This window comes from Trachurus trachurus (genome assembly GCF_905171665.1).
Source record: "Trachurus trachurus genome assembly, chromosome: 3".
Classification (NCBI taxonomy): domain Eukaryota; kingdom Metazoa; phylum Chordata; class Actinopteri; order Carangiformes; family Carangidae; genus Trachurus; species Trachurus trachurus.
The window spans coordinates 17529324-17553091 of NC_139893.1; the positions used below are offsets into that span (position 1 = coordinate 17529324).

At 39.1% G+C, this 23768-nt stretch overlaps 2 protein-coding genes across 2 annotated transcripts; one reads left to right on the forward strand and one right to left on the reverse strand.

The window, feature by feature from the left end:
• Positions 1–2973: 2973 nt before the first annotated feature.
• On the forward strand, positions 2974–9838 carry LOC311008117 (WD repeat-containing protein 93-like; the record flags this gene model as incomplete). Its single annotated transcript, XM_084001552.1, has 16 exons — positions 2974–3039; positions 3104–3316; positions 3451–3652; positions 3897–3961; positions 4048–4126; positions 4222–4307; positions 4762–4846; positions 4941–5091; positions 6318–6388; positions 6684–6770; positions 6866–6997; positions 7487–7694; positions 7803–7863; positions 9050–9206; positions 9399–9579; positions 9730–9838. The coding sequence occupies 16 exons, from the start codon at positions 2974–2976 to the stop codon at positions 9836–9838; spliced, it is 1953 nt and encodes a 650-aa protein (XP_083857678.1).
• Positions 9839–11798: 1960 nt separating this feature from the next.
• Positions 11799–14550, reverse strand: LOC311008119 (gonadotropin-releasing hormone II receptor-like; the record flags this gene model as incomplete). Its single annotated transcript, XM_084001555.1, has 3 exons — positions 11799–12325; positions 12942–13146; positions 13996–14550. The coding sequence occupies 3 exons, from the start codon at positions 14548–14550 to the stop codon at positions 11799–11801; spliced, it is 1287 nt and encodes a 428-aa protein (XP_083857681.1).
• Between the last annotated feature and the right edge of the window lie 9218 nt (positions 14551–23768).

Sequence of the window (23768 nt, forward strand, 5' to 3'; positions counted from 1 at the left end):
CTTAGACATGCTTACACTAGTAGAAGTAGTTAACTGTTTGAATACAGCTGGTTTGAAAGGACAACGTTTTTTAATAGAAATAAATAGTCGTCTGTGTTGAGATACTGCCCTCTAATGGTCAGTCAAAATCTTCCTCTGGCTCATTGAAGATTCTGTTTTCTATTCTATTTCTAAATTCTACTGCTCTCCAGTCACTCTGTGTGCGTGTGCGTGCCATTTCAAAGTATCGATTTTGCTCCATTTTCATGGTTTGTAAGCTGAGTATCAAAGCCCCATATTGTCCATATTGAACTCTCACCATGATCCTGTTTGACAGATATCAGAAGCCGTTTATCCGTGACTGAGTCTAAACCACAGCGAATTAAGACTTAAAAAATTAATACCGTGCCTGTCTGTTTAAAAAAAAAAAGGACCATATAATTAGGAATTGACAGTACTGACAGGGAGTTATTTGACAGATGTAGGCTATGTGCTCCGCGGCAGACCTACTAAACAGACATAGCAACGGTGCGCGCGTCCGTGGAGACGCTGTTGTCATGACGACCGTGCAATAATTAGCATTCTGAAAGGCTGCTAGCGTGATCCTCTAAACTTTGGCCAAATTATAAGGTAAGACTGATATCCAGTGATGGTATTTATTTACCGCGCTTTTGAGACTGATAGTATTAATTTGCCAACCATAGATCACCAGAGTTCACAGTTCCATGCTATTAGTTTCCCTTCGTTATAGTAAGCATACTGTTAGCAGCATGAACCAACTCATTTCAGTGTTAGCTAACGGCGAATTCTAACTTATAGTCCAGGCAATTTAGCTCATTTTGGACCCCAAAATAGAACTAATTGTCACAGAAGGTTTTTCACCATACATAATTTCTATGAGGTGTCTAGAACAACATACTAAAAGTCCTAAGAAATCCTAGTTGGGGAAATATGTTTAATTTGCATCATTATTTACTCTATAAAGTCTATGGTGCCGACAACAATACACCCCAATGGGACTATTTTTTTCCTTTACTCCTATCACAATGAAACTTTACATGATGAAAGTATCCATGAAATGTAACATTTTTTGTATTACAAGTTTCTTTGAAAATGAATTTGAATATGCAAATGAGCCTTACACTAATCAAATATGCCCAAAATACACCCGAATAGGCTTCTTTTTTTCCTTTACTCCTACCACAATGAAACTTTACACAATGAAAGTAGACATTAAAAGTAACATTTTTTGTATTACAAGTTTCTTTGAAAATGAATTTGAATATGCAAATGAGCAATGCACTAATGGAATATGCCCAAAATACACCCGAATAGGCTCATTTTCTTCCTTTACTCCTACCACAATCACACTTATAAAACTTACTCACACAATAAAAGTATACATGAAAAGTAACATTTCTGTATTTCAAGTTTCTTGGAAAATTATTATTTTTTAAATATGTAAATGAGCTCAACACTAATTGACTTATGGTCAAGAAGCCATAAAGCCGCAAGCAGCAAAAACAGGGGCCAAATAACTTAGTTCTTAGTCCCGCTCATATGTTGTTGAACATAACAGCATATTTAATATAACATGACACACAGTCGTTGAAACGACTTTGATGAATTCTGACTTTCTTCTGATGTTCTCTGCAAACTGGGAGGAAAGTCGTTAGGTAAGGCTTGTTCGCTAATAAAAAAAAAGAATTTAGAAAGCAACTGGAGAAAAGACTGTGCAATTAATTCTTAAGGTCAATATACAGTAGGTCTTTTAAGTGAGGAAAGTGACATGTGTGTATGCATAAGTCAAGTGTGGCAAGTGACAGCACTCAGTGCATAGGTTAACTTATTGAATGGACATGAATGTGTTAGTTATTTGGCCCCTGTTGCTGCTTGTGGCTTTATGGCTTCTTGACCATAAGTCAATTAGTGTTGAGCTCATTTACATATTTAAAATTAATTTTCCAAGAAACTTGAAATACAGAAATGTTACTTTTCATGTATACTTTTATTGTGTGAAGTGTGATTGTGGTAGGAGTAAAGGAAGAAAATGAGCCTATTCGGGTGTATTTTGGGCATATTCCATTAGTGTATTGCTCATTTGCATATTCAAATTCATTTTCCAAGAAACTTGTAATACAAAAAATGTTACTTCTAATGTCTATTTTCATTGTGTAAAGTTTCATTGTGGTAGGAGTAAAGGAAAAAAAGAAGCCTATTCGGGTGTATTTTGGGCATATTTGATTAGTGTAAGGCTCATTTGCATATTCAAATTCATTTTCAAAGGAACTTGTAATACAAAAAATGTGACATTTCATGGATACTTTCATTGTGTAAAGTTTCATTGTGATAGGAGTAAAGGGAAAAAATAGCCCCATTGGGGTGTATTGTTGTCGGCACCATGGACTTATACAGTAAATAATGATGAGAATTAAACATATTTCCCCAACTAGGATTTCTTAGGACTTTTAGTATGTTGTTCTAGACACCTCATAGAAATGATTTATGGTGAAAAACCTTCTGTGACAATTAGTCTGTCGTAAAACGCTATTTTGCCTGGACTATTAGTTGTCTTTAATTTAAGCCATTAATAAACCTTTCAAGACTACTTTTTTTTACTTAGAGTAAAGTATACGTACAGCAAAGTTACTTTGCTGATGAAGCATTCCTATATCGAAATATACATAGGCTACATGTACCTACCGTATACAGTAGGCTATAGCCTAATACATACTGTAAGTTACATGCCCATATTTTGCGCATGTTTGGAAATATGTAACTGTTATAACGTTACATAACAAAATACATTTTGAGCCAAATATTTACACAACATTTATTTGACAACTACAAACTGTTTACCTTTAGACTCAAGCCCACTACTCTGTTACACAGATAATGTGATATTGCACTGGATTTAGTAAGTTAGAAAGAACAAACATGTTTGAGTAAAATGATCATGTTTTTTGTGTGTCTTCTCTCCCAGCAGACTCAGAAATGGAAGCAGCTTCCAAAGCAGAGAAGTCAAGCTGGAAAACTTTGGGCCCGTCTGGTTCCACAAAGGTACAGAGCTCATGACTTAGGTAAAACCTCAAAGTCAGGACAAGTGCTTTATTTTGGCTGCCAGGGTTCTCGCCGCACCAAACCCTGGCAGCACATCACCCCCACCCTCAAACAGCTGCACTGGCTCCCCATCAAACATCGAATAACCTTCAAACTCCTCATCCTCACCTACAAACCCCTGCATTCACTGGCCCCTCAGTATTTAACCGACCTCCTTCATGTTCACCATCCCTCACGGAACCTGCGGTCTGCCAACCTGGGCGTCCAGCATCCTTGGGTGTCTTGAAAGGCGCTATATAAATCAAAACTATTATTATTATTATTATTATTATTATTATTATTATTTAATTTGAAGAACATCAATTCAAGATTATTTCTGTTAATGAAAAGAGTTCATTTTGGTTGTTTCAGCTTCCAGAGAGCACCAACTGTCTTGCATGCTCAGAAGATGGCAGGTACCTCAGTCTGGGTCACTCCCAGGGCTTGTCTTTGTGGTGTGCATCTTCTCTTACCCGTGTTGCAGAATGGCAGGAGGACAGACTGGAAATCACATCTATTCAGATGAACAGAATAGCCGAAATGGCCTATTTACTTGCCACGATTGATGACATGGGTAGGTTGTGTGCCTCTGATTGGCCACCGTGCTTAATTTCTGTTTTTGTATCTTTAACATTAATTAACTAATCAACTTAAAATGCACCGGTGTGCTCCGTGTCATGAATTATAATGCACTGAACTGAATCATTGGGAGTAAGGGGAAAGAAAGTGGAGAGGTGCAAGAGGTTTTCAGAAAAACAGGTGCTTTGTGAAAAATGTGTTGCCCGGTTTAATCCAGCTGCTATTGTCTATCACTGCAGGTGTTGCCAGAGTCTTTGCATTTCACTGTGACAGCCTTCACCTCCTTAGTGTTGTCAACGTAATGGTGCGTATTCGTAATGTCCTCATCAGTCATTTCCACCTGCAAATTCTTCTTAAGTTTAATGAATACTGGTCTCATGTGTTGATTAGGAAGATATCAACCAAAGGAGCATTTGTTTAACTTTTGAACTATATCAAGGAGGACATTATGGAGTTGCATCGATCAGCTGTAAGTATGGACTTCACTTGTTTGACCTGTTTCAATTGTGTAATTTTAATTAACGTTCAGATTCTGAATCACATGAATTTCATATCTCCTATCAGGCAATGGTGCTGTTTGGCTTGAAATCTACCACCTCCCCATAGAAACCTGGCTGAAAGAATTAGAGACGAGATTTTCACAGACACAGGTGCGCTGTTATTTTCAAGTTAGGCTGGTCTGTACTGTACCTAAGTGCATCCCATTTGGATGTAAACTTTTTTCAATGAGTGCATTATTGATTAAAGTGATACAGAAAACAGAGAGATTATGCTGAATGTGTCCACAAATATATAATGGCTTGAAGCAAACAAAAAAGGTTTGGACTGGAGTGCTGCCAGGGAAAGCGCGCCAAGTTTGAAATTCACTCAATGTGTTGAAACCCACAGTAGCTGCCAGTTCAAGTCTTTTTGTTGTATGCCATCTCATTAGATCTCTTTGTGAACATGGCACAAAAATGTTTTGTTCTTTGCTCTTTCTTGGCTGACCTGATGGCTTTTGCTGATTTGTTTTTTGGGGTTTTTGTGTGTGTGTTATTGAATTACAAATGAATGACAATAAGGTGCTGGTGGGAACATTATACTGGTCTCTTTTTTAATCTTCAGGAACCAAACTCTTCTGAAGATGTGGACATGAAATGGTCTCCATCGTCAGTAGGAACTGTTATCAAGCCACCCCAAATTCCAGATGGTACAGTTTTTATGGGCACCAAAAATCTTTATAACCATAATATAAGATACATTCATGCACTGTCTGAATGCAAGTTTTTGTTTCTGTTTCACAGAGACAGCACTGGTAGGGCCAGACGAGCTGCAGACGACAGACTATTTGACACACTGTTTGGCCTTGGACCTAGTCACCAAGAGTCACCGCCTGGAGAAACACTCTTTTAATACAGATGAAGAAAAAACAAAAGAAACAAATGAAAGCCCAAGGTAAGACGAAGTTTACACAAATAAAATCTGTATTTTACACCTTTGCTGACATACTGTGCTTGATTGACTGACTGCTCTGTTTGATGTGCACATGCAGCATGATGTGTTTTTGAGGTTGAGCTGTATACTTCTGAAATGTTTATTTTTAATTATCTGGATCCAGAGGCAGACACAGTAACTCAAAGGCGGTATTAAACATATTTCAATAATTAAAGGGTTGTACGGAGATCAATGGGTAGGGTGGGCCAGAGGCAGGAGATGGCAGGTTGGAGAGTTGAGGGCCAAAAAGTAGGGAGAGGCAGGCTAAAAGGTTTGGGGGTGTGGTCTGGACAGACGGACTGGAGTCAAACAGACATAGCAAGGATGGCTGAACAGCTAGCAGGGTGAGCAGTGAGCAGACAGCAGGTGCAGGGAACTGGAGTTAGGTTTGGCACTCGAGTCCACGTTGACTGGCTGAGCAGAAAGGGAGACTGGAGTGCTTGAACTGTGAGTAATGAGAAGACTGCAAAGAGGTGTGGAGAGCTGCCATTGCTATGCTAGAAGTAGCCAGGCCTACTAGACCATACACACAGACCAGGGAGGCAGACACTCAGGGGATCACAAGGAAAAACTAATTCAGTGGCATTATGCCCTTGATAAAAGGGTTAATGACAATTACAAATTTGTTTTAAATAAATGAAAATGAATGAATAAATAATTGTTTTAAAAGCATGCATCAGATTTGTGAAAAATTTACATTTTGTATTCATATTGGTTTAATGTCATTTGAACCATTTTTAAAAAGAGTAATACTGAATGCCCCTGAAAATGTCAAATGGTGTAACCACAAAAGAATGATAAATAATATATTATCCACCTACACTGGATTGAAGTGTACTTGTAAAAAGTATACTTTCTTCTAAAAAACAAACATTTTTTTTTGCTGTGTTTCTATATTTGAATTTAAATGCATTTTAGCAACACAGGGCAGGACATATCCTACAAACACAGCTTTTCTTTTGAATAATGTGACAAATTATGTAAAATTTGTCAAGAAACACAGTGTTGCATTGCAAAAGTGAATAACATTTATACCACATTTGAGTCCTGATTTATTTTTCTGAATATAGTCAGATTTTTATGAAAAAATAATGCTTGCACCACTTGACATTGGGTTGCATCACGTCATTGACCCAAAAATGATTTAAAAAAAATGTTTTAAGTTGTTTGTTTCTTTGTTTTTTCAGATGCTGCACTCACCACTTTCTTCTGCCCTGTGGTCAATTTTCTGGTTTATACAAAGCAGCGTCCCAGTCAGGTTTGTAGTGAATGAGAGATACAGCTCCAGTAATGCGATTGTTGTTATGTCAGTTTGTGATTTTTTTAAATAATAATAATAGCCTAGTTAAACAGTTGGCTCATGCTGTCCCCGAGAGCATCTTAAAAAGGGTCTGCCTGTTTAAGTGAATGACCTTTCGTGGAAATCAGTGTGACAGGCACACTGCTGATCATTTAGATGGATTTCATCCTCATCAAATCCCTATTTTCATGTCTGCAGCAGCTGGCCCTGCTCCTGTCAATATCCCCTTTTATGTCTGACCTTTTTTCAGCAGAATCGCCTGTTGCTGTCTGTGTGTGGTGGAGTGGCAGTCATAATCTTCTTCAGTATTTGCTGCAAAAAGCACCAAATAGCAAACCAGGTAGAATATTTCTTTTAGATGCACTGGATGCTCCCAACTACACCATAATCTACTTGTGTGTGTTTTTTATTTTTGATCTTAAATCTTTTATGCAGATGTTGAACCCAAGCCAGATGTGTTGTGCCCAAATGCCAAGGAAATCCTCTGCTCTGCTGTTAGTAGATGCACCCGTTACATAGCCCTTGGACTCAAAGATGCTTTAGTGAGTGTGTGGGACAGGCTATGTGGTGAGCAAATACCTCCTCCTATTAAATCTGACACAAGTGTTGCTACAGCAATGCAGTTTATTATATAGTTCTCACATGGAAATTCTAAAACAACTTTAAACCTTTGAGTTTTCACATCAAAGGCATTTATTATTTAGCACAGTGCAGCATTTAGATGAAAAACAAGAAGGTTCACAATTTATTAATTCTAGCTTTGAATATCTATATCTTATTTACTCTGTTTGATACCTACAAAAGGTCAGTCTGTAAAAAAAATTGAATATGAGACATTTACAATGGGAGAAGAGATATGAAAAACAGCATTTAATAATTGTTATAGCACATACTGTATAAACTTAACTGAAAAGCAATAATCAGGCTGAATCTGTTTGGGTTTGACTAACTGTCAAGCTAACAGTAATTCTTGCTTGTTAAATGTTTGCAGAACACATTATGGCCAATCTGATTTTCTTATTTTCTTACTGTGTCATTTTCCTGTCTTTCCCTCAGGGTCTCCTTTGTCTGTTGTCATAAATTCAGCAGCAGACGGTCCCTTATCCAGGATGCAGTTTGTAGATTATTGGCCCGTGCCTGCTGATGATTGCCAGACTTTTCATGCAGCAGAAGTCCATCTTTTGGTGTTGTGTAAAAGTGGAGCAATTCACACAGTCACCACAGGACGAGGGACACAGTCCTGCACAATACTGCTCACTGAAAGGTAACCTGAGTGACTTACAGGCTTTCAAATTGTATTTGTAAAAATTTGTATTGTAAAAATAAAAAACCCAGAAACAATTTACATACATTATTTCCTTTTTTGCTACAGGCCAAAAGACAGTGGTGACCTCCCAACTATCATAGCACCTGTGCCATTCCTGCAGAGCTTGGTAAGAACACCAGAATTAGTAGTAAAAGTATATTTTTCTTTTTCTACTAGGGGTGTAACGGTATATGTATTCGTCCCGTGCCGTCACGGTACGGGGGTCACGGTTCGGTGCACACAGTCACACGACGAATACGTCTGAATGAATATCAAAAAAAAAAAAAAAAAAAAAAAGTCGAGTCCTCACTCGAATCCAGGTGGCGGTAATGAGCCTCGAAGCTGCCGGCAGCCGTCATAGCAGACGAAGAAGAGAAGTGATGATAGAGTGAAGTTAGAGGAGGAGAGCTGTCGGCTTCATTCATGTCACTGTGGCTTCTCAATGAAACAAACGGCGGCGGCGGCGGCGGCTCGCGACCATAATACATCCATGCTCGCGACTGGTCCACCAGACAAAGTCCGTCGGCGATGTTTCACGGATGCGCGGTGCGTCGCTAGAAACGCATCAAACACGTAGCGCATGTTCACCCTGATATGTCAATCACTGGTGCAAGTAAAAAGACTAGTTGTGTGCAACAACTTATCCCGCAGCTTTTAAGCCTCTTGACATGAACACAGACAGGTGAGGAGAAAAGGAGACCGCACACTATAATCAGACACATTGTCTGATGAAGGGCTGACGCCCGAAACGTGTGAGTGACATTAAACTGTCACGGGAGCTTTTAACTAGTGAGCGGTCTCCTTTTTTCCTTACCTGTGTCTTTCTTGGTGGTCCAGCACCTAGTCTTCAGTTTTTTGGGGGATGTGCGTGTATAGCTGCCTAAATGTTTTATGAACACAGGCAGGACCAGAAACATCACCAAAGTAACTGCTAGTCTAATTTAACTGTGTAAACCAACATTGATGTCAGTTTATTGTTTTGTTTTTTTAATAATATTTTTTAAATAATAATAATTTAATAATTCGAATAATAGTTGCCAGTTGTCAAGTGCACGTTTTTTTTCCTCTAGAATTAATGAATGGCATTATAACACTCCTAATGCACTTGTTTTATTTTGTATTCTTTTTTCTTTTAACTTTTATAACACAAGACAGATTTTAGTTTTACATTCAATTAGTGTCTGTTGTACCGAAACCGTACCGAACCGTGACCCCTGAACCGAGGTACGTACCGAACCGTGACTTTTGTGTACCGTTACACCCCTATTTTCTACTATTCTGATCCTGTTGTGTCATTTTTCTTGCCTAACTAGTTCCTACAGGTGCAAAGAGATGGAAAAATGTTCCTCCAAGATGCCCTCAGCAAACAAACTGTGTGCTTTTTGATTCCCCCAAAAACTCATCTGATCGCTACACCCTGCAACCCTGTTTATGTTCTGAACAGCAAACAGCAAACTCTGTTTGTACGAGGTAAATCCACAGCCAAATATTTGCTTTGTGTCTCATTATACCACAACCAAAGTTCTGTCAGTTTCAGTAGAAAAGTAATGTTAAGGGAGTCACTGATCTTCCAGAGGAGTATGACTTTCAAGTTAAGTTCATATTATAGCGGGTATGTATGTATACAGAACAGCTGCACAAACAATGCAACGTGTCATGCAGGTGATCAGGACCCCATGGCATCATCCAAAGACGACAGCCAGAGTCAGCTCTTCATATACCATTTTGGAGAGACTGACATCCTTAAGCACTATATTGATACACCTGCAGACTCTCCAGCACAACAAAAACCACTCAGCTTTGCCACGCTGGAGGAAAATTGCAATCTCTACCTACAGCAAAGGTTTGTATTTGCCTCTGTGTCTTTATGCCATGTCTTTATGATCTGAATATGTGGTGAACTTACTGTAAGTCCAAGGACAAACCAAAATCAATTCATATTCAAATATTAAAGTAACCTCTTGTGGTGTGTTTCCTGTGTTTTCATGTGAAGAGCACAGTGTGTGGATGAAAGGAACAAAGCGATCACAGAAACATGGAGGCAGCTACAGGAAACTGCAGCGAGGGCACAACAGGGACCCAGCAGAGCTGCAGTCAGCTGAGGTACTGCAACAAATGGTACAGTCATGTATCATTTATGTAGTGAAGAATAAAAACATTGAGGCTATTTGAGGAGGTGATCCCAAATTTTTCTAACAGTTAAAAAAAGGAATTGTGTGCAGGGCTGGAAGGCCATCACTAATTTGTATTTATTCTAACAGGATGAGTGTATTCAGGCTGTTTATGAGTGGGCTGAACTCAGTCATGGTACATTGACATTTTGTTTCCTTTGGGGTCCTTGAATGTTTCATATGTCATGTTTTTAATGTCAGAAGACACACAAAAAAGAAGGAAGCATGCAGAGATTTTAAAATTTAATATTCTGTTGTAGAACAATAAATAAAATACCTATTCAGGGCTTTGACTGTATAAATATATGGAAGTTAAGGTTTTCTGAAGCAAAAGAAAGAAAGAAAAAAACAGAGCATGTTCATATAAACACTTATATTCAGCTATAGCATCCTTCTTTGACCTCAGACTGGTGGCAGAACGCACTTGTGTTCATTTCATGCAGCCTTCACACAAACACTGGACTACACAGTTCATTATTATTTGTAAGTCATGTCAGATAATAATAACGTGGCCTCTCTCTGTGAAAGAGAATTGATGCTGATACCACTTTTAATATCTGCTGGAAAAATGATTTAAATTTCTAAAGGCTTTACTGAGCGTCGGTGCCAAAGCACCACACATCAATGAGATGCTTTATTCAAAAAGCTTGGCATGTGTAAGTGTCATCAGCTTTACATTGGAAAAAATGATTCAGTCAATACAAATAATACAACAGTCGGTTCTTACACTAAACCAAGGACCTCCACTGAGGCAAAGACTTGTGACTGTATGGTGTTTTTTGTCATTTGAGACATTTTATTCTTCTCCTTTATGTTTTGTTTGTAAGAGATGTATTTTTTTCATGATTAAAAACAAGCCTGTCATCGTCACTCACACTCTGAGCTTGTTGATGATTCTGAAACAGTGATAATCGTTGCTAAGAGGACAAGGTCGACACTGTGGAAATACACTTTTTTAACATAATATTTGCTGTCAGTCAGGGCTGTAAGTTAGACATGATATTACTACCCTTATGTATGAATTTTAAATTTTACATTTAATTTCATTTTATTTTTTTAACAAAACCAACTGCTGGAACAAAATGACAGTTTTCTGTTTCATAAGACGTTTTGTCCACAACAGTAGAAAGAGACATTGAAAATATTGGTTGGGCGAAAGTATACAACTGTGACGTACAGCTTTTGTAACTGCAGATGATACACCTTCTACAGCTGTATTATTTCTTTTGTAAAACACTGAATAAGCACAAATTGCTGATGATTCACACTTAATAGTGTTCACTGTTCTGAACAAAAGATGAGAAGCTGATCATTTTTAAGTCACAAATCAATTAGCCACAGCACCAGAGTAGAAATTGCCTTTTTCATTTGGATGCTATGATTCATCACTGACTATAGGCAGCAATCCCCTCCGGGAGCCCACAGCTACATCATCACTGAGACGGAAGTTTGCACAAGAGATCCACATATTGCTTGGCATTGCTCTGCAACACAAGTTTTCATGCTCACAATGGCAGATGTGTGTGAATTTTTCTCCCCAGAGAGCTTGTTGTAATTTTAACCTCTGAAAAACATGAGGCAATGTTGCCAACATCACCAGATTCACAATACTCATCCCAGTGAAAACATTTAATGCCAGATAACATCAGATTACAATTCACAGACCACATAAACATTCAAATAAGAGCCCCCCACCCAAGTCCTACAGAGATACAAAATTCTGTCATTGTCTCACATTTTTGTTGTGAGGTAAGCAAATATAATACACAGTGTGGTCATCAAGGACTTCCGGACCTCTCACACTGGACAGTCAGACAATGAACACATCTGTATATATATAACAGTTAAACAGCTGTTGTAAAAGCTGTCAGGAATCTTTTTTTCTCTTTCCTTATATGACGCTCTCGGGGCTGGACTGGTTCAGATCTCTCTCCACATCGTTGTCCGCTGTCAAAAAGCTGCTCCCTGGCGATGCTGACTCTGCTTTGCTGTGATTATCACTGCACAGCATGATCCTCTCCTGGCTCAAAGGGCTCACCTCTCTTTTCAGTGACAAAGAATTGGCAGCACAAGTGAAGGATCCGGTTATAACCGTGTTGTTGTCCAGGTCAGATGTTGTGGCAGCGTTGCAGTAATACCTCCGGATTCCCTTTCTGAAGTGAATGGTGAACAGGCCGTAGATAACTGGGTCCAGGCAGGCGTTGACGAGACCAAAGATGAACAGGATGTGGGTCAGTGAGTGGGAGACCTTTCCCTCCAGATCCTCTGGGAAGAACCAGTACCACAGGCCCAGCAGGTAGTATGGAGTCCAGCAGATGATAAAAGATAATACAATTACAATACTCATTTTTAGAGTTCTCATCCGTGCTCTAGGGATGTTGTTCTTTGAACACCGCAAATGCACTTCGTTGGAGGGCACTAGGAGAATAGGTGACAAAAACAAAACAGAGTATGCTTTAAAAAGGCTTGATAGACGATGGATGTATTATGTAATGTGTGGGAAATAATTTAGTGAAAAACATGAGTGGTTAATAAGTGTTTCCAAATGCTGTTTCTTTTTTTTTCTCATTTGACTTTGTGACAAGATAAAAGTAAGTAATTTGCTTTGCCCAAATTATGTTTGCAGATATATGAGCTCTCTGATATTTCCCCTAGAGACACTGAAAAAGCACTTTAAACTTAAACATCTACAGTCCTGCACACAGTTACAGTAGCAAGTGCTAACATCAGGAAGTTTAGCAGGTACATGATTTCACAACTATTCATCTAATAGTCCTCAAGATGTGGCATTAACTGGTATAGAGGAAGTTAGGGGACCACCACAGTCAGCCAACATACAGTACCATCACTAGAGCCTCTCCACAACGCTCCTTTAAAACGCCATAGTCCCTGTTACTCTGAACTATTGACAGGAAGTGATTTATTTGATGAAATCTGTGCATAGTGGGAAGTGGATTACTGTGAGTAAACTGGGTTTCAGCCACCTTCATAGTAGAAATTAAGAGAGGTGATTTCAGCCTCACTTTGAACTCACAATTGTCCTTTCTCAGTCGTTTGGAGATCTCACAGAAGATCCTGGTGTAACAGGTGATCATGATGACCAGCGGCAGCAGGAACAGGCAGCAGAAAGTGAACATGTTGTAGGCTGTTTCATGCCAGTGAGTGACAAAACTTCCTCGTGTTGTACACTGAGTAAAGTTCTCAGGATGGTTGATGGTTACGTTGCGAAACAGGAAAATCTAAAGGAGGAAAGAAACATTAATATTCTGAAAGGCGAAAACACATAAAATGCCATAGTTTATGGTTGTACTGAGTGACACACTATACTGTAACTATAGACATTTCAGATGCCGTGCCAAAATTTGGATGGACACATTGTGACTAACAAGTATCTGCAAATATCAAAAGCAGTAAGGCCATGCATGCTGAAAACGTTTCAGTTTGAGTCAAATATTTGTAGTTGTCCCAGGGTTTTGTGAATGACCTTCAACAAAACACAGAGCTGAGAGGAAAGAGACTAGGGCCAACAATTTTTGCTAGCTAGCCGGCTGACATAATTCTCCTTCATCAACTGTCTATTCAGTTGTTTTTGACTTTACCCCAATGATGTTCAGTTAGATAAAACTGTGGTGATGCAATTCAATATTTGTTGGATTTGGTCTCTTGAGATTTTTGATTGTAGTTAGATTGTAATTTTTAAAAAGCCACCTTATCCTTTGGGTTTTGGGTAAACTCATGTGCTGTGTAAATAGCCTCTACGGTTGTTGACATTTGTGCTTGCCTGTACAACTGCCCACAAGATTATGAGTCATTGTGGTGACAAGAAGCTCCTCTCGCTGTTGGGGGTGATCATTCATTCCATTATCTCATATGGTTTTATACCATGGTTTTCTGTCATTAGAAAATAATTCCTACAGAGCATATTGTAAATCACTGGATATAAATGTGTCCATAAATTTGTGTCCACTTAATTTGATCAGATTATGGAAAGTGACAATTTTCTCTGTAAACACAACAGGAGACTCAATGAAAACCTGTTGACAGTGGATAATCAGGCATATCCTCCTGGCTGGGCTTCATGTCCTTACCTGAGGTACTGACAGCACAGCGCTGGTGCTCCATGCAATAGACAGCATGACTCTGTTCCTCTTCCTGGCCTTATTGATAGCCAAAGGGTTGAGGATGGCTGACTGCCTATCCAGACTGATCACCACAGTGACAAAGGCACAGGAGTACATCGCCTGCAGCTTAAGAAACATCAGGAGCCTGCAGGCAAAGTCCCCAGCAAGCCACTGGACTGTGATGTTCCACACCGCATCCACAGGCATCACAATGAAGGTCACCAGCAGATCAGCTACCGTCAGGTTGATAATTAGCACCTTGACGTGGGATTTGCGTTTCCCATCGCTATGTGCCGCCCACAGCACAGCCAGGTTACAAAAGGCTGATACGGCACAGAGGATGAACGTAATAATCACTCTGACTTTGGCTGCTGTGGTGAATGTGGGCAGCTGCAGGGCTTCGCCACCTGCTGTCCAGTTGCATGGGGAAGAAGAAGAAGAGCAGTTGCAGCTGGCGTTCAGTTGCTGGTCTGTCGTCAGGTGGTACATGGTCACCGCAGCGTCACAGGGAGTGGTGTCCATTTTCTGACACTTGCGGAGGAAGAAACATTCTGCTCATCCACTGAGAAGAGTGATGCTGTTAACAAGAGTGAAAGAAAGAGAGGCAATCAGTTGCTAGATGGATGAGTCAGGGGTCCATGGAGTGGGTGAGGATCATCATGGTGTTGCAAGAGAAACACAAACATCCCATGAATGAATAATATAGCAGCTCATCAAGAGGAAGTAATGTGCATGTGGACGCTTCCTTCACATTGCAATTCAGAGAAGTGGAAGGAAGAAGCAAACAAACTGTCAGGGACATGGAAATATCAATACAGTACATTTAGTTAATAAAACACCATGTAAATGTTCCACATGTGCATGCTTAATAGAGTGCATAATAACAATATCTTCATCCACAACCTGCATAATGTATGTTCACTAAGAATTCATAAGCAGAACAACTGGAAATATTTTATTTTTTTTGTCAGATATGATATTAATATACATTTTTGAGTAAACACGGTCACCCTAGAATCAGTCATCAGAGTGGAAGCTCAGAACAAAATGCCCCCCCCCCCCCCCCCAAAAAAAAAAAAAAAATAAATAAATAAATAAATAACAAGCAAAAATCATCTTTCATATTTCTGACATTTGTTTTTGAGTGAAAGCAAAACACTTGCAGGTGCATTTCAATCCAGTGCCCCTGTTTCTCTAATGAATGATAGGCAGGTGGTGTAAGTGCCCACACCTGCACACCACATCAGAGCTGTAACCTGACATCATATTGATTCTATAAATACATCCACAGCATGCCATGCACTGGATATCATTCATCTATCATTTCATTTATAGAAAAAAAAAAACATGTTAAACACTTTAACCTCAAGTCCATAAAAAAATTGGCTTTATTATATGAATCACATTAATGTAAATATTCTGTTCAATGTTCTGATTAAATACATTTTGATAATGCAAGGCACATTTGAGCACATAGACACGATCTCTTTCTTTCTTTCCCTCTCTTTCCACATATATACTATTCATCTTTTTCTTTTTCTCTCTGACAATGCAACTCTACTCTTTTCTTTATTTGAACCTCTGGATAGGATAGGGGGAGCTTGCATTCATTATTTAAAAAATACTATTTTGGTGCATACACCAAGTCCCACCACATAGAAAAGACTGAGCATAATAATGTAACTACAGCCATATCACTTCAATACAATATATTCCTGTTGGTCTCTGCATAAGAATAATAGGGAAAATTTGATATTCCTATGTAACCACAGAGAGTCTGCAGTAAAAGAATAAACAAACTTACGGTCATGTGCAGAGGGGGCTGCGGGTTCAGCCTTTGACGCAGCTCTGGGACCCAAAGTATTTAAAAAAAAAATAACAGCAGGAATGGATCCTCCTTCTCCTCCTCGGTGTCAGTGGCAGATTTTAAATTTTAGCGAGGACACAGGTTCACCCACACCGCCCACATAATGCATGCTCCTCCGCTGTCAACTCTCCGAGTCCTGTGCGCTCTGCATCCGCTCCACTTTTATGTACACACCAATCACAGCAGGGTGGGATCGCTCCGGGGTGTGGTCTGACCTTAACTCCATGTTCAGTGACATATCTGAAATAAAATAAACGAAATGAAGAAGTTTTTTTATTTTCAAAATAAAAAGCTAGAAGAAGTAAGTCTGTGGATATTCTCATTCATCAAGGTCATCCAGGAGGAGGACTATAAGACGAAACGTCTTCCTAGACAAATACAAGTCCAGTTGCCTTTGATTCAATTTGTTGCCCAGAGCTAGAAGAATTAGCTAAACTGACATAAGCCACAGAAAACGCTTTAATTAGTACTGTGTGAAATCCCTCACCAAAAACTGTTATATAAGACATGATTCACGAGATAGGAGGACACAGGCAGCTGACTCAGGACCGCTGAAAAATAAAGGCTATTAATCTCTCTGAAGAATGTGGAGAACCCCAGTCTTTGCCCACACATCTTATTTGGGTGAGAGGTTAGGTTAAAGTGACAACCTGTAAAATCAACCATTTCAATTCCAGTCGGTTGAGGCTTTGTATTGTAGCATAGTGTCACATGATGTTTCTGATTTATGCCCTGGACTTTATCTTAGCAGAGGTTCCTGGAGGTGACTGGTCCTGGACAAGACAAGTCGGGCCCTCCTATTAAAGCAACACTAGGTAAAAAAAATTACCTTAAAATAAGACTTTCTGTTACTTCAACATGGCTCCATTTTCAATAAATATATTGTTTTGTCTTTATAGTTATTTTGGTATTATAATTTAGTGGTCGACTCGCCCAGCATTTCCTAGTTTTGGTTTCTTGGACGCTGCCCGGCGGGTCATGGGAATAACGCCACCGGATCGCTAGTTGGCATCGTTTATGGTTGGAACTATGACGGTATCTGATCTCTTCGAACCTCCGACTTTCATTCTTGATTAATGAAAACATTCATGGCAAATGTTTTCGCTTTCATCAGTCTTGCGCCGGTCCAAGAAGTTCACCGTGCGTGCAGAGGCTCATGGGAAATGTAGTGTGAAAACACTTCGCTTTCCGAAACTCATCGTAGTCCCTTTAATGAATCCACAAGTTTTTAATCGTTCGGCATTTCATCCAGACGGAAACGGGTCCCAGAGTGGGAAAATCTGAAAACCCTGCATTTTTGTGTAGACACTCAAAATGGATTTGTGAAACGATGATGTCATACCCCCCACCGCTCCAACCTGTAATGTGAGCCACACCGCTGGGCATATAGGAGTCAATGGACGAAACGTAACAACAACTGTCGGTCCCTCGGACACTGCAGCTGAATCGCACCCATTAAATCATCATCAATCGTCATATTTGCACTGACACAACTACCAGTCAACATTTAATCGACTTATAATGTTTGGAGTTTGAATAGAGCGGGGGAGCTTTCCATCTTCTTCTCTGTTATTGGTGTATTTGTATGTACACACACTCCACACAGGCCTGGCATGTAGCCTACTTTCATCAACACCATTAACTCTTGCCTGGCTGTAAGAGGCTATAGCCAGCCCAATATTCTCAGTAGGCAGAGGCGCTGAAGAGACCAAAGAAGACGTTGTGAGGGAAAGAAATGAGCTGCGGGCACATTGCTTCAGGGATACTACTGCTTTATTAGCCTGTATCAGCAAACTACAATTCCCTTCCCTGATACCTGTACAGGTGTGTTTTCCTTGCCCTTTGAGAGCCATCAATTCTATCTAGTAAAATGGTTACAGAGATTTTTAATAAACATATCTGACTAAATCTAGCTCTGTTTCCATGGCAATGTCTCAATGAAATTTGAACACAGGTCTTAGGGAAGCAGGAGAAGTGACAGGGATTAATTACAGCAGTCTTTCAACTTCTCACAGCACATTCCTCCGCCTTATCCAGTTTGAGAAACGTAATAATACAAAAGGGAAATAGTTAGGGCCAGCAACAAGGCCTAATTACATAATCAAAGGTCCATTAGCAGCGCTGTAGGCTATATGAGAAGCTGAAATAAAAAGTGAGGACAGGATATACGGCTCAGCCATTAGATGGATATGGATGTGCCAATAAAAACTGACTTTGTTCTGATTTTCTGTATTCTGATCTCTTTGATCCTTAAAAGAGATTTGACCCTAAAAAACTGGGTTTTTTTCCACAGTTCAGTTGTCATTTGTTGTCGGTATAGAAAGGCCAGAGTTAGACTCTGATCTCATTTGGATGAGTAATTGGTAATGTGCCCTGAGGCCCAGTGGTTGGTCTGTTTCTCTAGTTTACTCTCCCCACTTTTGACAGTGTTTATGTATGCATTCATACAGACCAATCCTCTTATGTATCTTTCACTGAATGAAGAATTAAGAATAAACAGGGCTAAGGACAGAGCCAGGTGAAAGTGACAGTAGATCCAGTCACTTACAGTGAACCTGAAGGACTTATCGCTGATTTTTCAGGCGAGATGAAAAAGGAGCTACAGTGTTGTTTGGGGATTTTGTCAAACAGACTTGACTTATCTTGTAACCCTTTAGGTTGTTACAACCCTCCATGTTTTTACCCACTGTTATACAAGAAGATTAATATCTGGTATGAACAGTGTGACTTGTACTGTTTGCTCAACTCAGTCACACTCACTAATTTGTAGACATTGCCTGGTTATAGGACTTTTCACAGTCATTTGTGTTTGTCTTCAGATTGAAATGTTGTGGTTTTAAAAGCCACGATGAGTCATTTGCAGTAAAGGCTGTCATGTGGTTATTAAAAATAGATTTATTATTTTATTATTTTATCATTATCACCCAGTCTTTCATGCTCTAAAACAGACTTGTCTATTCACACTTCACACTGTACCACACTAGAGCATCTCAAGGTTCCTGTGGGACCAGTTGTTTTGATATTTAACTTTTGAGTCTGAAGGTAGATCTTACTCTGCTTGTTACTTGATATATAAAGTTTGACTACAATTAACAATGACCTTTTACGTACATCTTCCTTGTTGCTATATGATCAGAGAATAAAGCACAAAACCTTGATATATTCTTTCAGTAGAAGGCGTCATCCTCTGAATCATGAGTAGAATTATACACAGAAAATGGACTGAAGTGTTTACCCAGATGTGAAGGTTGGTGGATGGATCTGGCTGAGGCAACGGAAGCTCGACTCTGCTCTCAACATAATTGAAGCACTCAGGTGGTGGAAGTGCATAACCTCGGGCTGAGGTTATGTGACGGTTTTGTTCTGAGATTTATATTTAGTTGTTCAGAACAAAACACAGCAATCATCACAATGTGAGGCTCTTTCAGAGTGGATGCATAGAAAACAATATCCAGCATGAACTGATCCGACCAATCAACGTCCAATCTATTGACAACGCAATATTTGGTTTCCTTCCCCTGTGATATCCTTGTGTGCACATTGCAGGATCTGCTGTGATTTATTTTGATGGATTAATATCTCTTGTGGCAATTTAGGATAGGTAGTTAGGTGGAGTTCAAGTTACAGCCAGGAAGGAAAGGAACACACTGACCTAAAACATTTTGTTATTTGTCAGCTTGATCTTCCGGCTTCATTCATCACAAGATCTTTAAGGCGAAGTGTGTGACAATTACACAACTCAATCATGTTTTTTAAGCTTTAAAAAAAGAAAAAGGAAGTCTCTGTTAATTCAACGTTCTTTCATCGAACTTTAATCAAGTTGCATTAAAGGGCTGTTTGTCAAAAAGAGGTCTGAATTTCAAGATGTGATACCAGAACACTCTTGTTCTTGATAGTAATGTGTCCATTACACAACAATAATGTTTCAGTGAGCTGAAACATGCTAAAACACTTTTCATGTCTTTTGTTGCTGCAGTTGTGGGGTTAAAAATATAATATTCACGTTACAAAACAATCGACCAGTCGTGTGCCCTGAACGTGGCAATTCTCTAACCTTGCTGACGATCACTTTGATGGATTAACCCGGTGCAGAGCAACTTTCAAGTTTCTCCAAGCTGACTTTCAAACAGTGTCATCAATCATTTTGAGACGTTTTAGTCCATTTTACACCTTAGATATCCATCTCATCATTGGCAAAACTGTCAACAGATGAAAAGTAATAAGGAGGGGTCGGGGACCAACAGAAATACCATGAAATATCATGTCAATCACTCATGACAGAGAAAAATAAACTTCCTCTTATCCTGAGTGAAGAGGTTGTGATAATCTATTCAATTATGCAAAACAACAGTGTGTAGAGAGCCTTCTCTGATGCGTGTAAACAGCTTGATTGAGCTGATTTCACAACCGATGAAAGGCTGATCAGTAACCTACAGTAACACAGTCATTAGTGTGTCACACATGACTCCCCGCTGCACACACACAGGTCAAATTGACACTTTACTTATAGTTCAACTGGACAAGCATGTCATTGGTGCTTTGAACTGGAGCTCACAGCTGAAATCTCTGTCCTCTCTTATTATGTTAAAAGCACCTCAGCACCGTGCTGAAGATTAACATCAGTTTGTGTCACTGGAGAGTTGCCACAGGGAAGAAGGTTGTGACAGGCACTGAATCTTAGGAGACTTCACTATTCAACTGCCACTGACTAACAGGTTGTTTTTCCACTGTAAAATAGTACCTCCAGTAAATTACAATCTTATGGTGTATAATGCAATTGTGACTTTCATAAAGGTATCGATAATATATATTATTCTTGAATCATACAGTGAACAACTTGTTATGTTTATCTTGCACTTATTAGATTTACTGTAATTTGAATTGACTTTTTGTACATATCAAACAAATGCAATATGTTAGGAAGGAATTTGTGGTAATGCCGAAGAAGAAGAAGTACCAGAGTCCTGGATGTATGCTGAAGGAGTTTATTTAGGCTCGATCGAGGAGAACAGAAAAGTCGTCAACACAACATGAAACCAGAAATATGGCTTTTGCTGAATTTGATTTTTGAAGAAATGTAAATAATTTGTGCAGCATTAAGGGTATCAGGTTGTATTCAGTATTACAGGACTTTGCTGTTTGTTCCTTTTTTGTTATTCACAATACAATCATTCTGGTGAATAAATAGCCAAGTAAAGACCCAACTGAATGATGTGTTCAAGACTGCAGTAGATATTTCTTCTTTAAAATGTATTTTTAGACAGTATGAATCTACACCCAGGGGAATTCAATATAAATCAATCTGCACCACATGGCTCCCAAAGATATCAGTGCTGTTTGTGTGTGCGTGCGTGCGTGCGTGCGCGTGTGTGCGTGTGTGTGTGTGTGTGTGTGTGTGTGTGTGTGTGTGCAACTACTTAAGCAATCCATAGAGTAAGTGAGTTCCTCTATATTTGCATACAAATGAACAAAACATAAAATTCTCAGAAAATTGACATCAGACTCGTCCCAATATAGATTTCAGCAACAATATCTATGCATAGATCAATTAGATGTTCATGTTGTGACTGCTAAAATTGGAAATATTCTTTAGCAGCATGGCTGTGGTTATCTATCGTGTTGCAGCTTGTGTAGTATAAGAGTGCTTAAGTGAGACGGCAGATTTAAAAGTGTCACTAGATTAAAAGCAAAAACCCCAGGCCATGTTTGCAGCAGTGGAGTATGCAGGTCAGGGTCAAACGAGGCGAGGCAGCTGCTGTGTTCATCTCAGGTTTTTGGTGCTGTGGAGCTTCTGGGTTGAGCCAGTAAGTCTCTATGTACGCTTGAAAATCCATCACCATATGGTAATGCCATACTGTTGAGATCACATTCATACATTACACATTTACAGATATTCCTTACATGTAAACGATTAGGAAAATTGAAAACGGCAGAGATCTTATTCAAAACAGTCTCCATGTGTGCAAGGAAACAAAATCACTTCTGCTAATGAATCTGGGTAAATACTTTTTTGAGCTGTGCATATTTTAGCTGATATGGTTACTGTGACTACATATTCATCACTGAATGCCACAATGCTGCATCTGCATCCAACCAGGTGCTAATCTTGCTGTACTGCAAATAATTGTAAAAAAAAAAAAAAAAAAAAAAAAAAAAAAAAGATCTATCTTTAAGTGTTGATGTTTGTAAGATGTTGAACATTTAGAGATGGAAAAGGCAGTCATGTGAAACTGGATTTGAAATATCAGCTTCAACAAACATCTGATTACATCTTGGTCAGCCAAGCGGACTGGCTATTAGCTAATTGATACTAAAGAGTACGATGGATTGCAACATGGGATAGATCACCATTAAAACAAGACCACGTCTAAAGTTGACCCTCGGTTGCATTACGCATTATGTTTGAGTCATACATTAGTGAGGCTACTTAAGCAAAAGTGAAGGGGCAAATATGGAATATTCAGTACGAGGTCATGAGTGGTGACAGTATGGACAAAAAAAAACCAAAAAAGAAGTCATACACATAAAAATATTCACTGCATAACCTACAATAGGTCAATAGGTGATTCATAGAGTTATGTCATACCACATGCTGTCAGAGACTGAAATATTATTTTTTCCTGGATATTTTGTTTGTTCTGTTGAGAAACTAGAAATTGACAGAAGCACTTTATCATTCATTCAATATCTTGACAAAAAGAAATTCAGGAGAGGCTGAAGGACACATTACATCAACTGTCACCTATTGATAGCAAAATATATGAGTCGCCTAAAGTGATGACAGGGTAGCCTACCCTACACGGTTTATTGATCATTCAGTATCCATGCCAACATTGATAAGAGAAAAAAAAGTATATAGCCTAGCCTATAGGTTGGGATAAGACTGTATGACATTCTTGGTGTATCTCCCAGAAAAACCTCAATTTCATTCGAAACATTATCAGATAATGATATGATATGATAAATAATAGCAGTGCGTTACCACAAGCAAATGCATTCAAATTTAATGACAATAATCAGATTTTGTCATCACAAATTATAAGAATGACTGCCACCCATGATGATAAATACATAGTGAGTACCAAGATCAAGATGTTTAGATTAAATCAGTGGAGTGGCACTGATTTATGTATTGGCATGGTGAACTGCTGGAAGCCTCATTCAGCAGTTAACAACAGCGACATCTACTGCTCACCTTCATGAATAGCAGCAAAATCATTCATGAAACTTTTAGTGACAGTCAGCATTGTCCTGATCCCCCCCATCTGACCTCTGTGAGTTTCTTTATGTCATGTAATGGAAAATTTTGATGTTAACCCATATTATGTTTTACAAGTGTGGTAGGCCTATAATCATGATTGTGATATGTGGTACTAATCCTCCCTTTGAAGACAGACAGCAGAGAGTTTCACTTAGGACAGGTTAAGGTGAGAGCCAGAGAGGCTCCCACGATACAGTGTCCTGTGGAAATTTACAAGGGATTGTTGTGTCCTGGTGGTGAGGCGAGCCGCGAGGCAGAACCACTGGAGGTGCCATATTTTGTCTATTGGTAGGCTATGTGTTTGGGAACTATGAAGATAGTGAGCCTGAGAACATTTTCAGTTCACTCACCCACTGACCGTGTGCTGTTCAGTTGTGTACGTGTGTGACTCCATTCATGAATGTTTATTAAAACTCATGAAAGACAGCTGGCGTGTGAAGATATTCTTTTTAATTCTTTATTGAACAAAGAGAACTAATTTTTGCCACCACAGTCATCAACAACAAAAAGGTTCAGCCAGTGTAAAAATCTGATCATGATTTTCTAAGTGTCAATATGTAATTTAAAAGTCTTCAATTCACAAAAAAAAAAAAGTTTTGGCAGGTGTCACTT